At 48.2% G+C, this 12,766-nt stretch overlaps 1 protein-coding gene across 1 annotated transcript; it reads right to left on the bottom strand.

Annotated features, from left to right (window-relative positions):
- Positions 1-740: 740 nt before the first annotated feature.
- On the bottom strand, positions 741-11,436 carry LOC149522236 (killer cell lectin-like receptor subfamily B member 1B allele C). The gene is made up of 5 exons (XM_089770645.1): positions 11,295-11,436; positions 10,766-10,915; positions 7,155-7,309; positions 3,767-3,879; positions 741-3,378 (listed from the first exon to the last, which is right to left on the bottom strand). The coding sequence occupies exons 1-5, from the start codon at positions 11,428-11,430 to the stop codon at positions 3,252-3,254; spliced, it is 681 nt and encodes a 226-aa protein (XP_089626771.1). The 5' UTR covers positions 11,431-11,436; the 3' UTR covers positions 741-3,251.
- Between the last annotated feature and the right edge of the window lie 1,330 nt (positions 11,437-12,766).

Raw genomic sequence — 12,766 nt, 5'->3', positions numbered from 1 at the left:
AGGAACATGCTAATGAAGCGTGGGATATTTAAATCCCACGCTTCATTTGCAATTTCGGTCACCCTCATTAGCCTCCCTAGTTCGAACTAGGGGGCTAGTGTAGACGTACCCTGAGAAAATTGTCAAATTCACTAAGCTATTCAAGGCAAGTTAAAAAAATGACCTTTTCAATTTGACACTGATGACTCATCATGTCTTTTTAGAGGTAGCCCCAAAGAAAACAGGTGTTTCACCATGGCAACTCAGCACTTCTGTCCAATAAGAACACTCCTTGTCAAACTGAGCTGTCAAAAGTTAGACTCAGGACTCACAATTTCGTTGGCCACTCTGTTTTATTAGCAAAGTATTTCGCTAATACGACCAGAAGAGTAATACCCCACAGAAACCCAAGTCACCTTATTTATACAGATAAAAGAGGAGAGCAGACAAAGGATTGAAAAAGGGCAAAAACTGACAAGGTTACTTGGGTTCAGTCAAGAATCTCATAGAAAGGACACTGTCTCAACGACTTAATTACCTGCATCCTGCTTCAGAAGCCTTTTAAATCTGCACTTGAAAGGGAATCCTCTGAACTGTCATTCATGCTAAAATTCAACACTCTACATGGGGGTTTCAACAAAGACTCTAGCTATCTTACCCATTACAAAGATAGCTTCCCTAATTATCACCTCTAATACCATTAGCTCACAAACATTTACCTCCCCCCTCCCCCCACATCCCCCTCCTGTTCTGAAATGTGATTTGTCCTTTTCATATGTGTTCATTTTTTTAATTGTATCCTTTGGTATATATGGGTGTGACTATTTTCTTCCACTATTTGATCTGAGGAAGTGGGTCTGGCCCACGAAAGCTCATCATCTAATAAACCATCTTGTTAGTCTTTAAAGTGCTATATAGTCCTGTATTTTGTCTCATTTCCTTATTAACTCTTACCAATCTCCTGTTAATGTCCCATTATCACTCTTAAGTGGAACCATTGTCCTGTACCTTAACATCCTCCTTCCTGTTTACACACAAACAACTTTACCTTAACATCTCTCTTCCTGCTAAAGGAACAAACATTTCTTTAATTCATTCTACTTTTACAATATAATTCAGTCTACGTTCACAGAGGCAATAACACAGAATCAGTCCTTCCAGATCTTCAAGTATTGAACAAAGGACGTTCATCAAAAAGTATGGGTGAAGAAACATCTCAATTGTCTGATCACTTGACGAATTGTGGGGCTATCACCATGACTGGAAAAGTTGAACAAGTGGACTCTGAAGTGGCAATGGAATGACAAACTATTGGTAATTTTGTCAAAGTAAGGGAAGAAATCTACCCTGAAGACATTGCATTAAGGCCAAAATCTATTTAATTGGCTAGGAAAGAATATTTGTTAGTAAATAAAAAACATAGGTAATATGGAAAATTTGAGAAACGAGTATGAAATTAGAGGAGGAAAGCAACTCAGAGGTCTTCATGAGTCCCATTTTCTGAGGAGGAAGGAAAACAAGACCACAGAAATTAGAAATGAACTGATTTTTTTCCAGAAACCACCAAGGTGGTCTACTGTTATGTTTGCAAATTATTCCCCGAGCATAGTAAAGGAAAATAAACGTTTGTTGATGGACAAGCTAATTGGATAAACTTTGCAAGAGATAGTGCTGATTGTGAAACTTCCAAAGCTCAGATTAATGTTATGTGTATGTTTGTTCAAAGATGTACATTATCCAGAAGAACTGACTCTGCGTTACCATCCCACTCCATGAAGTCCAAGCCTGGTTTTACCCCCTAAGTTCAGTTTCCCCACTCTCTTCCCAGCCTCTGGGTACCTCCTCTCCCCTCTCTCTGTTCCCAGACTTTGCCTGCTCACTCACACAGAGAGACTGTGTCTACACTGGCATGAATTTCCGGAAATGCTTAAAACAGAATAGTTTTCGTTATAAGTATTTCCGGAAAAAGAGCATCTGCACTGGCAGGCTGCTTTTCCGGAAAAGCCCTTTTTCTGGAAAAGCGTCCGTGGCCAATGTAGACGCGCTTTTCCGGAAAAGAGCCCCGATCATCATTTCCGCGATAGGGGCTTTTTTCCGGAAAAGACTACTGGGCTGTCTACACTGGCCCTTTTCCAGAACAGTGTTCCGGAATAAAGACTTATGCCCGAGCGGGAGCAGAATAGTTTTTCCGGAATAGTGGTTGATTTTGTACAGTTCAACGTCGTTGCTTTTCCGGAAATTCAAGGGCCAGTGTAGACAGCTCGCAGCTAATTCCAGGAAAAGCGGCTGATTTTCCGGAATAAGTGGCCCAGTGTAGACACAGCCTAGAGAGTTTTGCTCCTGCCCTGCCAGAGATCAAGTGGCACAGGCAGGGAGGGACTTCACTCCAGGCGGTGCTGGGCCATGCTGCCACGCTGTCACTTTGGGCTCCTGGAGAGCCTGCAGTAGAGCCCGGGCCTGCAGTCAGCCAGCTGAGGAATGAGCAGATGGAGGGGCGGGACCAGGGTTTGGGATCAGGAAGAAGCCCAACATCCCAGCCCTGGGAAGGTGCCAGAGCGGAGGAAAACTTGCTGTGGGCAGCCAAGTCCTTCCGCAGCCAGCAGGGGGCAGCACAAGCTCCTTCCAATGCTCCCCTGTCTACAGCGCCCTAGGCATGGGCCCTGTCTGCTCAGCCCTAAGACCGGCCCTATGCAGAACAATAGGTTTGTCCTCCTTAGATCCATTTGTTAGGCTTGTTGAGCTCGTTCCTGGGAATGGATTCTGTCACTGAGAGAAAGCTCTTAAAATAGCCCCACCCCCTCTTGATGTACATGGCCCATCTGTTTGCACTGCTCCAGAGCTGGGATTCCAACATGGTGCACTAACCATTTAGCTACTCGGTGCTGTTAGCTGCTGTCTCCTCCTGCTGCCCCTGTGTGCCCCTTGCCCCTGATGTTTTATTATTTTACTGTGGCTGCAGCTATTCAGTGACCTCAGCACCAGGTTGTGAATAGTCCTCTTTGACTTACAACTGCAATTTTTTTTGACATATAGATTTTTCGTTGGAAAATTTCCCCCCAGCTCTACCTGTGATGTCAATTGTCAATAGTTCTTCCTTCACCATAATCTTCCATGTTGTCTTCAGACACCTTATAAAAACAGGAGGAAGGGAGTGGGCACAAGCCCAGTTCTTCCCTTTGAAACTTGCCTTCAATATTCATCATTCATGTGACAGAAAGAAACTAAAGGAGATTGTATTGTCCATAGAAAATGCAGCTATTTAATGTCACTGCCTATATCTGGAGAGCGTCTTTTTCACAAACGCACTTGGCTGCAGCTCTGCAGCTTTCAAAACGAATCACATCTGCTTTTATCACCCCACAGTTGTTGTTCCCTTCGGGAGGATTCACTGACTTGAACCTGGGAAACAAATAAACACTGTTTAGAATTTTGGAACGAGATTTTTAGCAGCTTTTCCTCATTCAGACACTCCTTGAATTTATTCTGCCGAATTGTTCCTGCAGAGCCCTGGTTGATTAAATACTTCCTAGCCCATAACCCTATAAGCAGCTGTTTGAGCATAGGAAACATGTGTCCATATTACCAAACTCAGCCGGCAGGATTAGCCTGACCGCTGATGGAAGCCGTGGAATGAGGCTCAGGACTCCGCTCTGTACAGAACATGGTGCCTAGCACTTGACATCCCTTGTGCCCCTATGTAGCCTCTGTTCCCACCAATGCTAGAAAGCAACAGTCCTGTGCCCCCTGCTGCACATCTTCTATGGACCCAGAAGATAAAACCACTCACAGTGTTTGATTTAACAGGGAGCCATCCATCCACGTCCAGTTCCTCAAGGGGGATGTAATAATGAGACCAAGCCAAAACCGATTTATGTCTTTGAAAGTGGTTTGAATGAAAGTCTGCAAATGACATGGAGGAATGAAGTGAGGGGGGAAGGCAGGTCTAGTGGGTAAGGTGCTCAGTAAAAAGTCTAGGAACTGGATTTAATTCCCCAAACTCCCTCTGTGACTATGGGCCAGTAGTGTAGGTTCTCTCCTGACTTGGGCAGAATTAAGGCCTTAGTACAACCTTTGTGGTGTTGTCAGTGAGGTGTCTGCCTCTGGGTGGCAGAGCATCAATTATTTTTTGTTTCCTTGCTTTTTAGCTCGTGTTGGTGTGTGTAGAGCAAATGCGGCAGACGCACAACACCGTGGTTCTGTGTATAAGGGAGGTTACTCACCTCGTCCAGTAACTGATCTTTGAGATGGGTGTCCTTGTGGGTTTTTCACTGTAGGTATCTTCGTGTTCCTGTGTTTATACAGCCGCTCTCTGAGTTACGAACAAGTTACGGACCAACACTTGATCCGTAACTCGAACTGTTCGTAACTCGGACTCCATTGAGTTACACGTGACCATGCTGTTCATAAGCGTGGGTCGTGTTCGTAACTCCGGGACTGCCTTTACGACTGCTCCATGGGAGCTTTGGTTGTAAGTGCAAACGGTCGTAACTCGACCGTTCGCAACTTGGGGAGCAGCTGTAATTGAAACTTTTTAGCAGTATCCCCCTTGGGTGCTGGCGTGCATATGTGGCACTGCTCACGCTGTAGCGAGCATGCCAACGGGTGTGTTCCATCAATCGTCCCTCAGTTCCTTCTCTACTATGGAGAGACGTTACAGCTCCAAAGCAGAGGGGAGGAGAAACGGTCAAGGAGTGCCCACGGGAACACCCAACTTGAAGAACATCAGTTAATGAACAAGGTGAATAACCCCCTTTTTTCTTTGTCAAGGAGTGTCCCTGTGGGCACTCCACTGCAGGTGATTACGGAGTAATACCTTGGTCATCTGGAAGAAGGAGCTTCGGACCTGAGCGGTGGACAGCGGAGAGGACTGCCACACCAAACCGGATACATTGTGAAGAGTGTATATGGCATACTGTTTTGTAAAGATATGTGTAGAGGCCCATGGGGCCACCCTTCACATGTGCATGATGGGCATGTTATGGAGGAAGGCCGTAGAGTTGGCCATTGCCCTGGTGGAGCGGGCCCGGAACTGAGTCGGTTGTGACACCTTATTGATGTCATAGCAAGTTTTAATACAATTCGTTATGCATTTTGAAAGCCTCTGTTTCAAAACAGCCTGCTCTTTGGAGCCATCTACTATGGAAATGAACAGTCTGGAAAAGCGTCTGGACTGCTTTGTTCTATCTAGATAAAAAGCAATCATCCGTCGAGCACCCACAGAGAGGAGTTGAGCCACATTAGCATCAGGATGAGGCATTTGGTGGCTTTCGCTGAGGTGGAACTGTGAAGAAATTTCGGGTGTGGTCTTAGGACAACTCTGTCTTTGTCAAAGATCGTAAGTGGAGGATCTGCTCTAAGAGCTGCCAACTCACGAACCCTTCTAGCTGTTGTGATGACGAGTAAGAAAGCAACTTTCATGGTGAAATCAGTTCGGATGGAGAGTGGATCAAGATGTTAAGGACAAGGTTGAGCTCCCAAGATGGCACTGCTGGCCTTACTGGAGGAAAAAGATTCTTGAGACCTTTAAAAATGTCTTAGTGGTCAGGTGTCAGAAAATAGTGTGTCCCTCTACAATATCATGTTTCCTAGAAAGACCCACTAAGTGGACCTTTACTGAGGAATTCAAAAGATTCGGGTTCTTTAAGAAAAGAAGGTTCTCCAAGTTCATCATTAACTGTGCTGAGCAAGGTCAAAGTGCTCTGTAGGTGGCCCAGTTAGAGAAATGATGCCATTTCCGCAAATAGGGCTTACTTGTACTCTCTTTACAAGAACAGGTGAGGTCCTGCGCCATCACCCTCGGAGGATCCAGGCCTTGAGATGGAGCTTGTGGACCCTGGTCCTGAGATACAGCTGTTCTCCGACTTACTACCACCTCGACTTACAACCATCCACACTTACAACCAACCTCTGTCAGCTTGGGCTTGTCCCGCACTCCTGTTGCTCCGATCCTCATGTTGCATGGGGAACCGGGCACGGATTTCCCCGCCTGCAACCGCCAGCTCTTGGTGAGGGGTGAGTGGCCTCGGCAGTGGAAAGATTGGTGCCACTGGTGCGGAGGACTGGATTCTTTGCGGTACCAAGTCATCCCGTGCCTTCAATGTGGTCGGTACCAGGAAAACTTTGGCATGCAGTGCCAGTACCATCTTGGTCGGCATCTACACTGGCGGTTCCTGTCAGCCCTTGCCTGCGGTGCGATGCAGTTTGGGTACTGACTATGTTGGTACTTCTGTTGTCGGTACCAACGGCGAGGGGCGGCCTTCTTCAACTTCAGTACTGAGACTGCAGGAAGTGTGTCTTTAGAGGACACTGTCCCTTGGAGTTTGAACATACGGGACTGCCTTCCCATCCGCTGAAGCCTGTACCTTGGGTGTGGAGGAAGGCGTCTGCTAAAGGGATAACCTTTTGGGTGACCTGTCTGCTGAAGGAGAGGCATGCTTCCTCTTAGTCATTTTCTTGGCTGGAGGGTCTCTTGGTTCAAGTGGTCCTTGATCAGAAGCCACTGTAGGAGAGATATGGGTTGGAGAGACCTGTGATACTGGTTCCAAGGTTGGTCTTCTCTGTGGTGAGGAGTTTTAGCTGAAGCTCTCTTGCTTTCAAAGATGTAGAAGAGAACTTCATACAGTGGTGGCAGCTCTTAGGGGAATGATTCTGTCACAGGCATGGAGTGCTGCTGGCAGGGTTACCAGATACTTTCACAAAAAATACTGAACATAGCATGGAAAAAATTGTTTGAGAAAAAAAAAAAAGTAACTGCCCCTTTAAATCCCTACACTCCCTGTTCATCCCACCCCCGCCAGATGCAGCAAGGGAAAAATGAGAGAAACAGAAAGTTCCTGACATGTAAAATGTATTTCCTGAGTATTTTTACCAGACAGAGGCCACAAATACCGGACTGTCCGGGTGAAAACTGGACACCTGGCAACCCTAGCTGCTAGGTGCCAACCAAGCCAGGAGTGGTTCAAAGAGAACTGAGGGAGGGTTGATGGTGCACGCATGTCAGCACGTTCACTGCAGCATGAGTGGCATTGGCACCTGGGTGGGAATACTGCGGCTAAAAAATTCTGATTATAAGCAAAAGAGCGCCAAGATACCCAAAGTGGAGCACCCACAGAGACATTCCTTGAGGAAGAATAATTATTACTAGAGCTGTTATCCCCAGGACACGATTGATTTACCATCTCGGCCTGGTCCTGTATCACCAGCAGTCGGGAGCCCCTCCTTGAACAGTCATCGCAGCTCTTGTTCCAGGAAGATTTGTTTTTAGACACCCAGTAGCATTTGTCCCGGTGCAACATCCAGTTTGGGGGGCAGAGCTTGCACCCTGGTCCCTCTGGAGGGGAAAATGGAAACATGTCATGGAGCTAAAAGTTCTGAACTTCATTACACTCGTGCATGGGCTCAACATTTCCAGTTGCCCCATTGCCTGGACTGGGTTTGAGGGCAGTTCCCATAACCAATTAGCAGCAGCTGCTGCAGGGCAGGAGGGAGGATTCTGGTGAAACTGCGTATCTCAGGCCTGAATTAGCATGGGGCTAATGCAGGTCAGGTTCGACTGCAATGCTACATCATTTAGGGTATGTCTACACTACAAAGTTAGTTCGAACTAACTTTCATAGGCGCTACACTAGCGCTCCGTTAGTTCGAATTTAAATCGAACTAACGGAGCGCTTAGTTCGAACTAGGAAACCCTCATTGCACGAGGATTAAGCCTAGTTTGAACTAGCTAGTTCGAATTAAAGGGTGTGTAGCCCCTTAATTTGAACTAGTGGGAGGCTAGCCCTCCCCAGGTTTCCCTGGTGGCCACTCTGGCCAACACCAAGGAAACTCGTCTGCCCGCCCCCGGCCCCGGACCCCTTACCCCTTAAAGGGGCACGGGATGGCTACGGTGCCCGTGCCAGGTGCAAGCCTGCCAGCACCCAGCCAGCAGACCCTGCACCTGGCACGGATCGAGCCACCCACCCGATGCCCCCCAGCCCTCCCCCTCTTCCCGGGACCAGGCTGGCGGCTCCCGGGAGCGTGCCCGGGACCACAAGAGGCAGGCACCCGCCTGGTCTAGTGCGGACATCGTGGACCTCGTTCACGATCTCCGCGCTAGGCACAGGAAAGTGGCCGTCTAGGGCAGGAGAGCTGCCAGCCTGGCCACCCGGGAGCAGGTGTGCAAGAGAATCAAGGGAGTCCAGTGAGACCCCCGACCCTGAGCCCTGAGCTTACAATGGCCGTACTGAGTGAGACCAAAGGTCCATCTAGCCCAGTAGCCTATCTGCCGACAGCGGCCAACCCTAGGGACCCTGGAGGGGATGGACCGAAGACAGTGACCAAGCCATTTGTCTCGTGCCATCCCTCTCCAGCCTTCCACAAACCTTGGGCAGGGACACCACTCCTACCCCCTGGCTAATACCACTCCATGGACCCAACCTCCATGACTTGATCTCACTGCCTCCGGCCATCCTTAAGCCTGGTTCGGGGTCCACTTAATGTGGACATGCTAGTTCGAATTAGCAAAACGCTAATTTGAACTAGTTTTTTAGTCTGGATCTGTTAGTTCGAATTAGCTTAGTTCGAATTAACTAATTCGAACTAAGTTAGTTTGAATTAACGTTGTAGTGCAGATGTACCCTTCCTCCCCTTGTGTAGCTTTCCTGTGCCCTGCTGCACAGCCCTTGTGTTTCCCCTACAGATGGCTGCATTGCAGGAGAGGTAGATAATACCACACATCAGAGTTAGAACTTTATTTAGGTCATAAAGTCAAACTGAAAACGCCACGTTCATGGCTGCCCATGCAGCTGTCCCTCAGCCTGACTGTGGGTTCTTCCCATGCAGTGAATGTTTATTTGGGGAGCCATCATGGACTTGGGTACCAAATAGTTCTGCACACTGAATGAGTCAGCAACCATGGGAAAAACAGTAGGTAACCATGCAATAGAGACAGTATCGCAAGGCACACACAAATGGAGGCTGGATTATGGTTGTGTGAGCGACTGTAAATCTGGCATTTTCTAACTTTCAGGAGCTTGGCTTTGTAACCTTCCTGTGCCCTTAATGCAGCGTTGTGTTTCATGGCCTAATTTCTTTAAAAAACAAACCCAAAAAAACCCAAACATGTAAAGCAATTCTGTTACACGCAGCGGGAACAACTGCCACATCCTGAACCAGCGGCAGGGTTTGGACCTGGTCCAGCACCGTACCCACTGCTACCGCTCAGGGCTGGTGGGTGACATGGAGAGTGTGTTCTCACGAGGGGAGGAAGCAGGGGTTGGGTGCACAGTGGGAGCCTGGTCAGCTCTGTCTTCCTCCCCAGTAGGAGCTTCTGGCCCACGTGGTGTCCCTGGAGGTGACAGACCACTGGGGCAGGGTTGGAAAGTTCTTTGGGCCCTTGGTGCTCGGGCACCAAGGATATTCCTGGCCCAGAGGCCCAGCTCCAGCAATGCTTAGGATTGAGTCTCTCCCTGGCCCCATTTGCTGCCCCCTATGCATCCCCCAACACTACCTGCCACCCCTGGTCGCTGTCACTGGTAGCGCAGCTGGACTAAAGCAACTTCCTATCAGCTCTGGCTCCACGTGTCGCTCTGCCTCCTGAGTGGAAAGGAAGTTGTGTCTCTGCACATTGCCCCTCCCCTTGATCACCCTTGTGGTCAATGGGAGCTAATGGGGTGGTGCCTTTGGTGGTGGAGATCTTCTGGCTTCCCCCTGCCAAGGAGCTGCTGCCAGAGGGAGGTGCCCCAGGTAAAAATCCTACCCCTACCCCCTCCTACTCCCTCTACCTCGTCCCAGAGCCTGCACCCCTCACCCCCTCTTGCCCCCCCATCACCTGCCCCAGCCCAGAGCCTGCCTCCTACATCCACACTCCCTCCCAGAACCTCAGGCAGGTGTGGGGAAGGGCCTTTTTTAAGTGGGGGAGGTGTGTGGGCATTATGGACACCACCGACATTTCTACAAACATGCAGCCCCTATGTGCTAGGTGAGGGAGAACCTGGCCCAGATCTCACCCCCTTCCCCATCTCTATGGGTAACTCCCAGTGCAGGGTGAGCTGCCACACCAGGGTGAGCCCAAGGTTTCTGACTGGTCTTGCTGTTATCTGTGTCCTGCTCCAGAGTCTTCCTGAGGATCAGAAGCCAGAGGGGAAATGGCGACTCTTCCTGGATGACATTTCCTGGGACAAAGCAATCCTGTTTCTTCAACCTGAGAGCACCCCACACCCATATTTCTAAGGTCTGGTTCCAATAATGGATGTGTGAAAGTTTCTCAAAGGTACCACAACACCCATTTACAATGGAAGAATTAGGGAAACTGAACACAGGAGTTGCTACCAGCTGTCCTAATTAGTTGGTAGCAATAGGGTAATTGTCCTATAATGCACATACCTTCTGGGTGTGGTGTCCCATGTAGTGGCACTGAGACCAGAGAGAGATTAATGAGTCTGCTCTACTGCCTTAGTATGAACCTATAGCTCATAGATTCAGCTTAGAAGTCCCATGTTGGATCCCACCCACCATTAAATTAATGGAGATTGCCTATCTTCTAGAACTGGAAGGGACCTTGAAAGGTCATCATGTCCAGTCCCCTGCCTTCACAGCAGGACCAAGTACCATCGCCAACAAATTTTTGCCCCAAATTATCTCCACAAGGATTGAACTCACAACCTTAGGTTTAGCAGGCCAATGCTCAAAACACTGAGCTATCCCTCCCCCCCCCCCGTCTTATTGCAGTAGTTTGTGTCATTGCCCCCATGTGACCAGTAGGTGGCGCTGCAGTGCAAGGAGTAGCTGAGAGAAAGAGGTGAGATACCTGTTGAGTTGCTGGGAGATGATTCACACACAAATTGTTGCAAGCGGGACTGGAAATCTGTCAGGCCAGGTCTGCTGTTGCATTGAGGGATGAGTCTCTCCTTGGTACCGTTGTTCTTCAAGCAATTCAGAGACCGTCTGGGCTGAAAAACTTCAGAACAGCATGAGCATGAATGGCAGCTACTGCTCAGGGACCAGCCACCCATCCCATACTGCTGCTTTCACATTCAGAACTGGGCCAGGGGGATAGGTCATGAGAGACGATAAGAGAGACTGCTGCATTTATTACACAGTGAATGGTGTCTCCCACTCCGCCCTGCACACGGATGACAGTGAAGCTGTAAGAGCGGGATCACAGGGGCCTCAAGTATTAAGCTCTAACATTGTCCTGCCCATGTCATATTGTTCCCATTTTGGTGCTAGTGAAATGTCTGGGGGGTTTTTTCACAAGAGAGTTGGAATCAGAAATGTCGGAGATGGGGAAATTTCAGGGTGTAGCTTTTCCTACAAATTAATTTGGAGGTGCTTACCCCAAGTGCCCATCACTGTCACAGCTCCCGCCAGGACGAGGATCCCAGCTGCTCCCAGCTGCAGAGCGAGCCGATGCCAGCGAGGACACGGAGGATGATCTGTAAGAGGCAGTGTTTGGTGAAACACTTTCAGCATGTAGAGCAAGACATAATAATGGACTTCCCTGTGCAGCACCCACCAATGGGCATTTATACTCCTCCTCACATAATGCCAGGAATAATTAAAAACCTGTCAGTTAAGGGCTGCATCATGCTGAGGGCACTACAGTGATGGAAGAGCAAAATACTGCAAAGATGAAGAAAATACTAACACATTCCTACTGTCAATTATTGAACAACATGGTTCTAGCCCACTTAGGGTATGTCTATACTGCAGTGCTATTTCAGGATATCTCCAGTATCCCAAAATAGCTACCCCACGTCTTTCGAACACGTCCACTATTTCAAAATAGAGTGGATGTGCTAATTCGCCATCCCTGTAAACTTCATTCTACAAGGAGTAAGGAATGGCTCGAAATAGTGTAGGCAGCACCAAATTTCAAACTAGCCTAGTTTCGGGTGCTGTCCTTAGGATGGTGTATATTTGACCACATTGTATAGCAAGTCTTTGTTTCAGCCCTGTCTGGCCTTGTGTTGGCTTTTGGTTCGTAACTTTTCTGGGGTCAAGACTCATTTGTAAAGCCCAATGGCCTCTCATGACCAAGTAAATAGCATTAGGTAACCTCTTCCTGTGCTTCATCACCCATCTGATAAAATAGTTTTTCCTAATATCCAACCTAGACCTCTCCCACTGCAACTTGAGCCCATTGCTCCTTGTTCTGCCATCCATCACCACTGAGAACAGTCTCTCTCCATCCTCTCTGGAACCTCCCTTCAAGGAGTTGAAGGCTGCTATCAAATCCCCCCTCACTCTTCTCTTCTGTAGAATAAACAAACCCAAATCCGTCAGCCTCTCCTCATAGGTCATGTGCTCCAGCCCCTAATGATTTTCGTTGCCCTACACTGTTCTCGCTCCAATTTATCCACAGCCTTTCTGCACAGGGGGAGTGCAAAACCGGATGCAATACTCCAGGGCTGCATCTAGACTGGCAAGTTTTTCCAGAAAAATTTGCCACCTGTCTACACTGGCCACTTGAATTTCTGCAAGAACACTGATGATCTCATGTAATATTGTCAGTGTTCTTGCGGAAATTCTATGCTGCTCCCGTTTGGACAAAAGCCCTCTTGTGCAAATGCTTTTGCGCAAGAGGGCCAGTGTAGACAACACGGTATTGTTTTGTGCAAAAAAGCCCCATTCACGAAAATGGCGATCAGGGCTTTCTTGCGCAAAACCGCATCTAGATTGGCATGGATGCTTTTCTGCAAAAAGTGCTTTTGCGGAATAGCGTCTGTGTCAATTAGACGCTCTTTTTCGCAAATGCTTTTAACGGAAAAACTTTTCCGTTAAAAGCATTTGCGGAAAATCATGCCAG

Source organism: Pelodiscus sinensis, chromosome 19 (genome assembly GCF_052426305.1).
Source record: "Pelodiscus sinensis isolate ZL-2025 chromosome 19, ASM5242630v1, whole genome shotgun sequence".
NCBI lineage: Eukaryota > Metazoa > Chordata > Testudines > Trionychidae > Pelodiscus > Pelodiscus sinensis.
The sequence above is the reverse complement of the archived record's forward strand: the minus strand, read 5'-3'. Positions and strand labels throughout refer to the sequence as shown.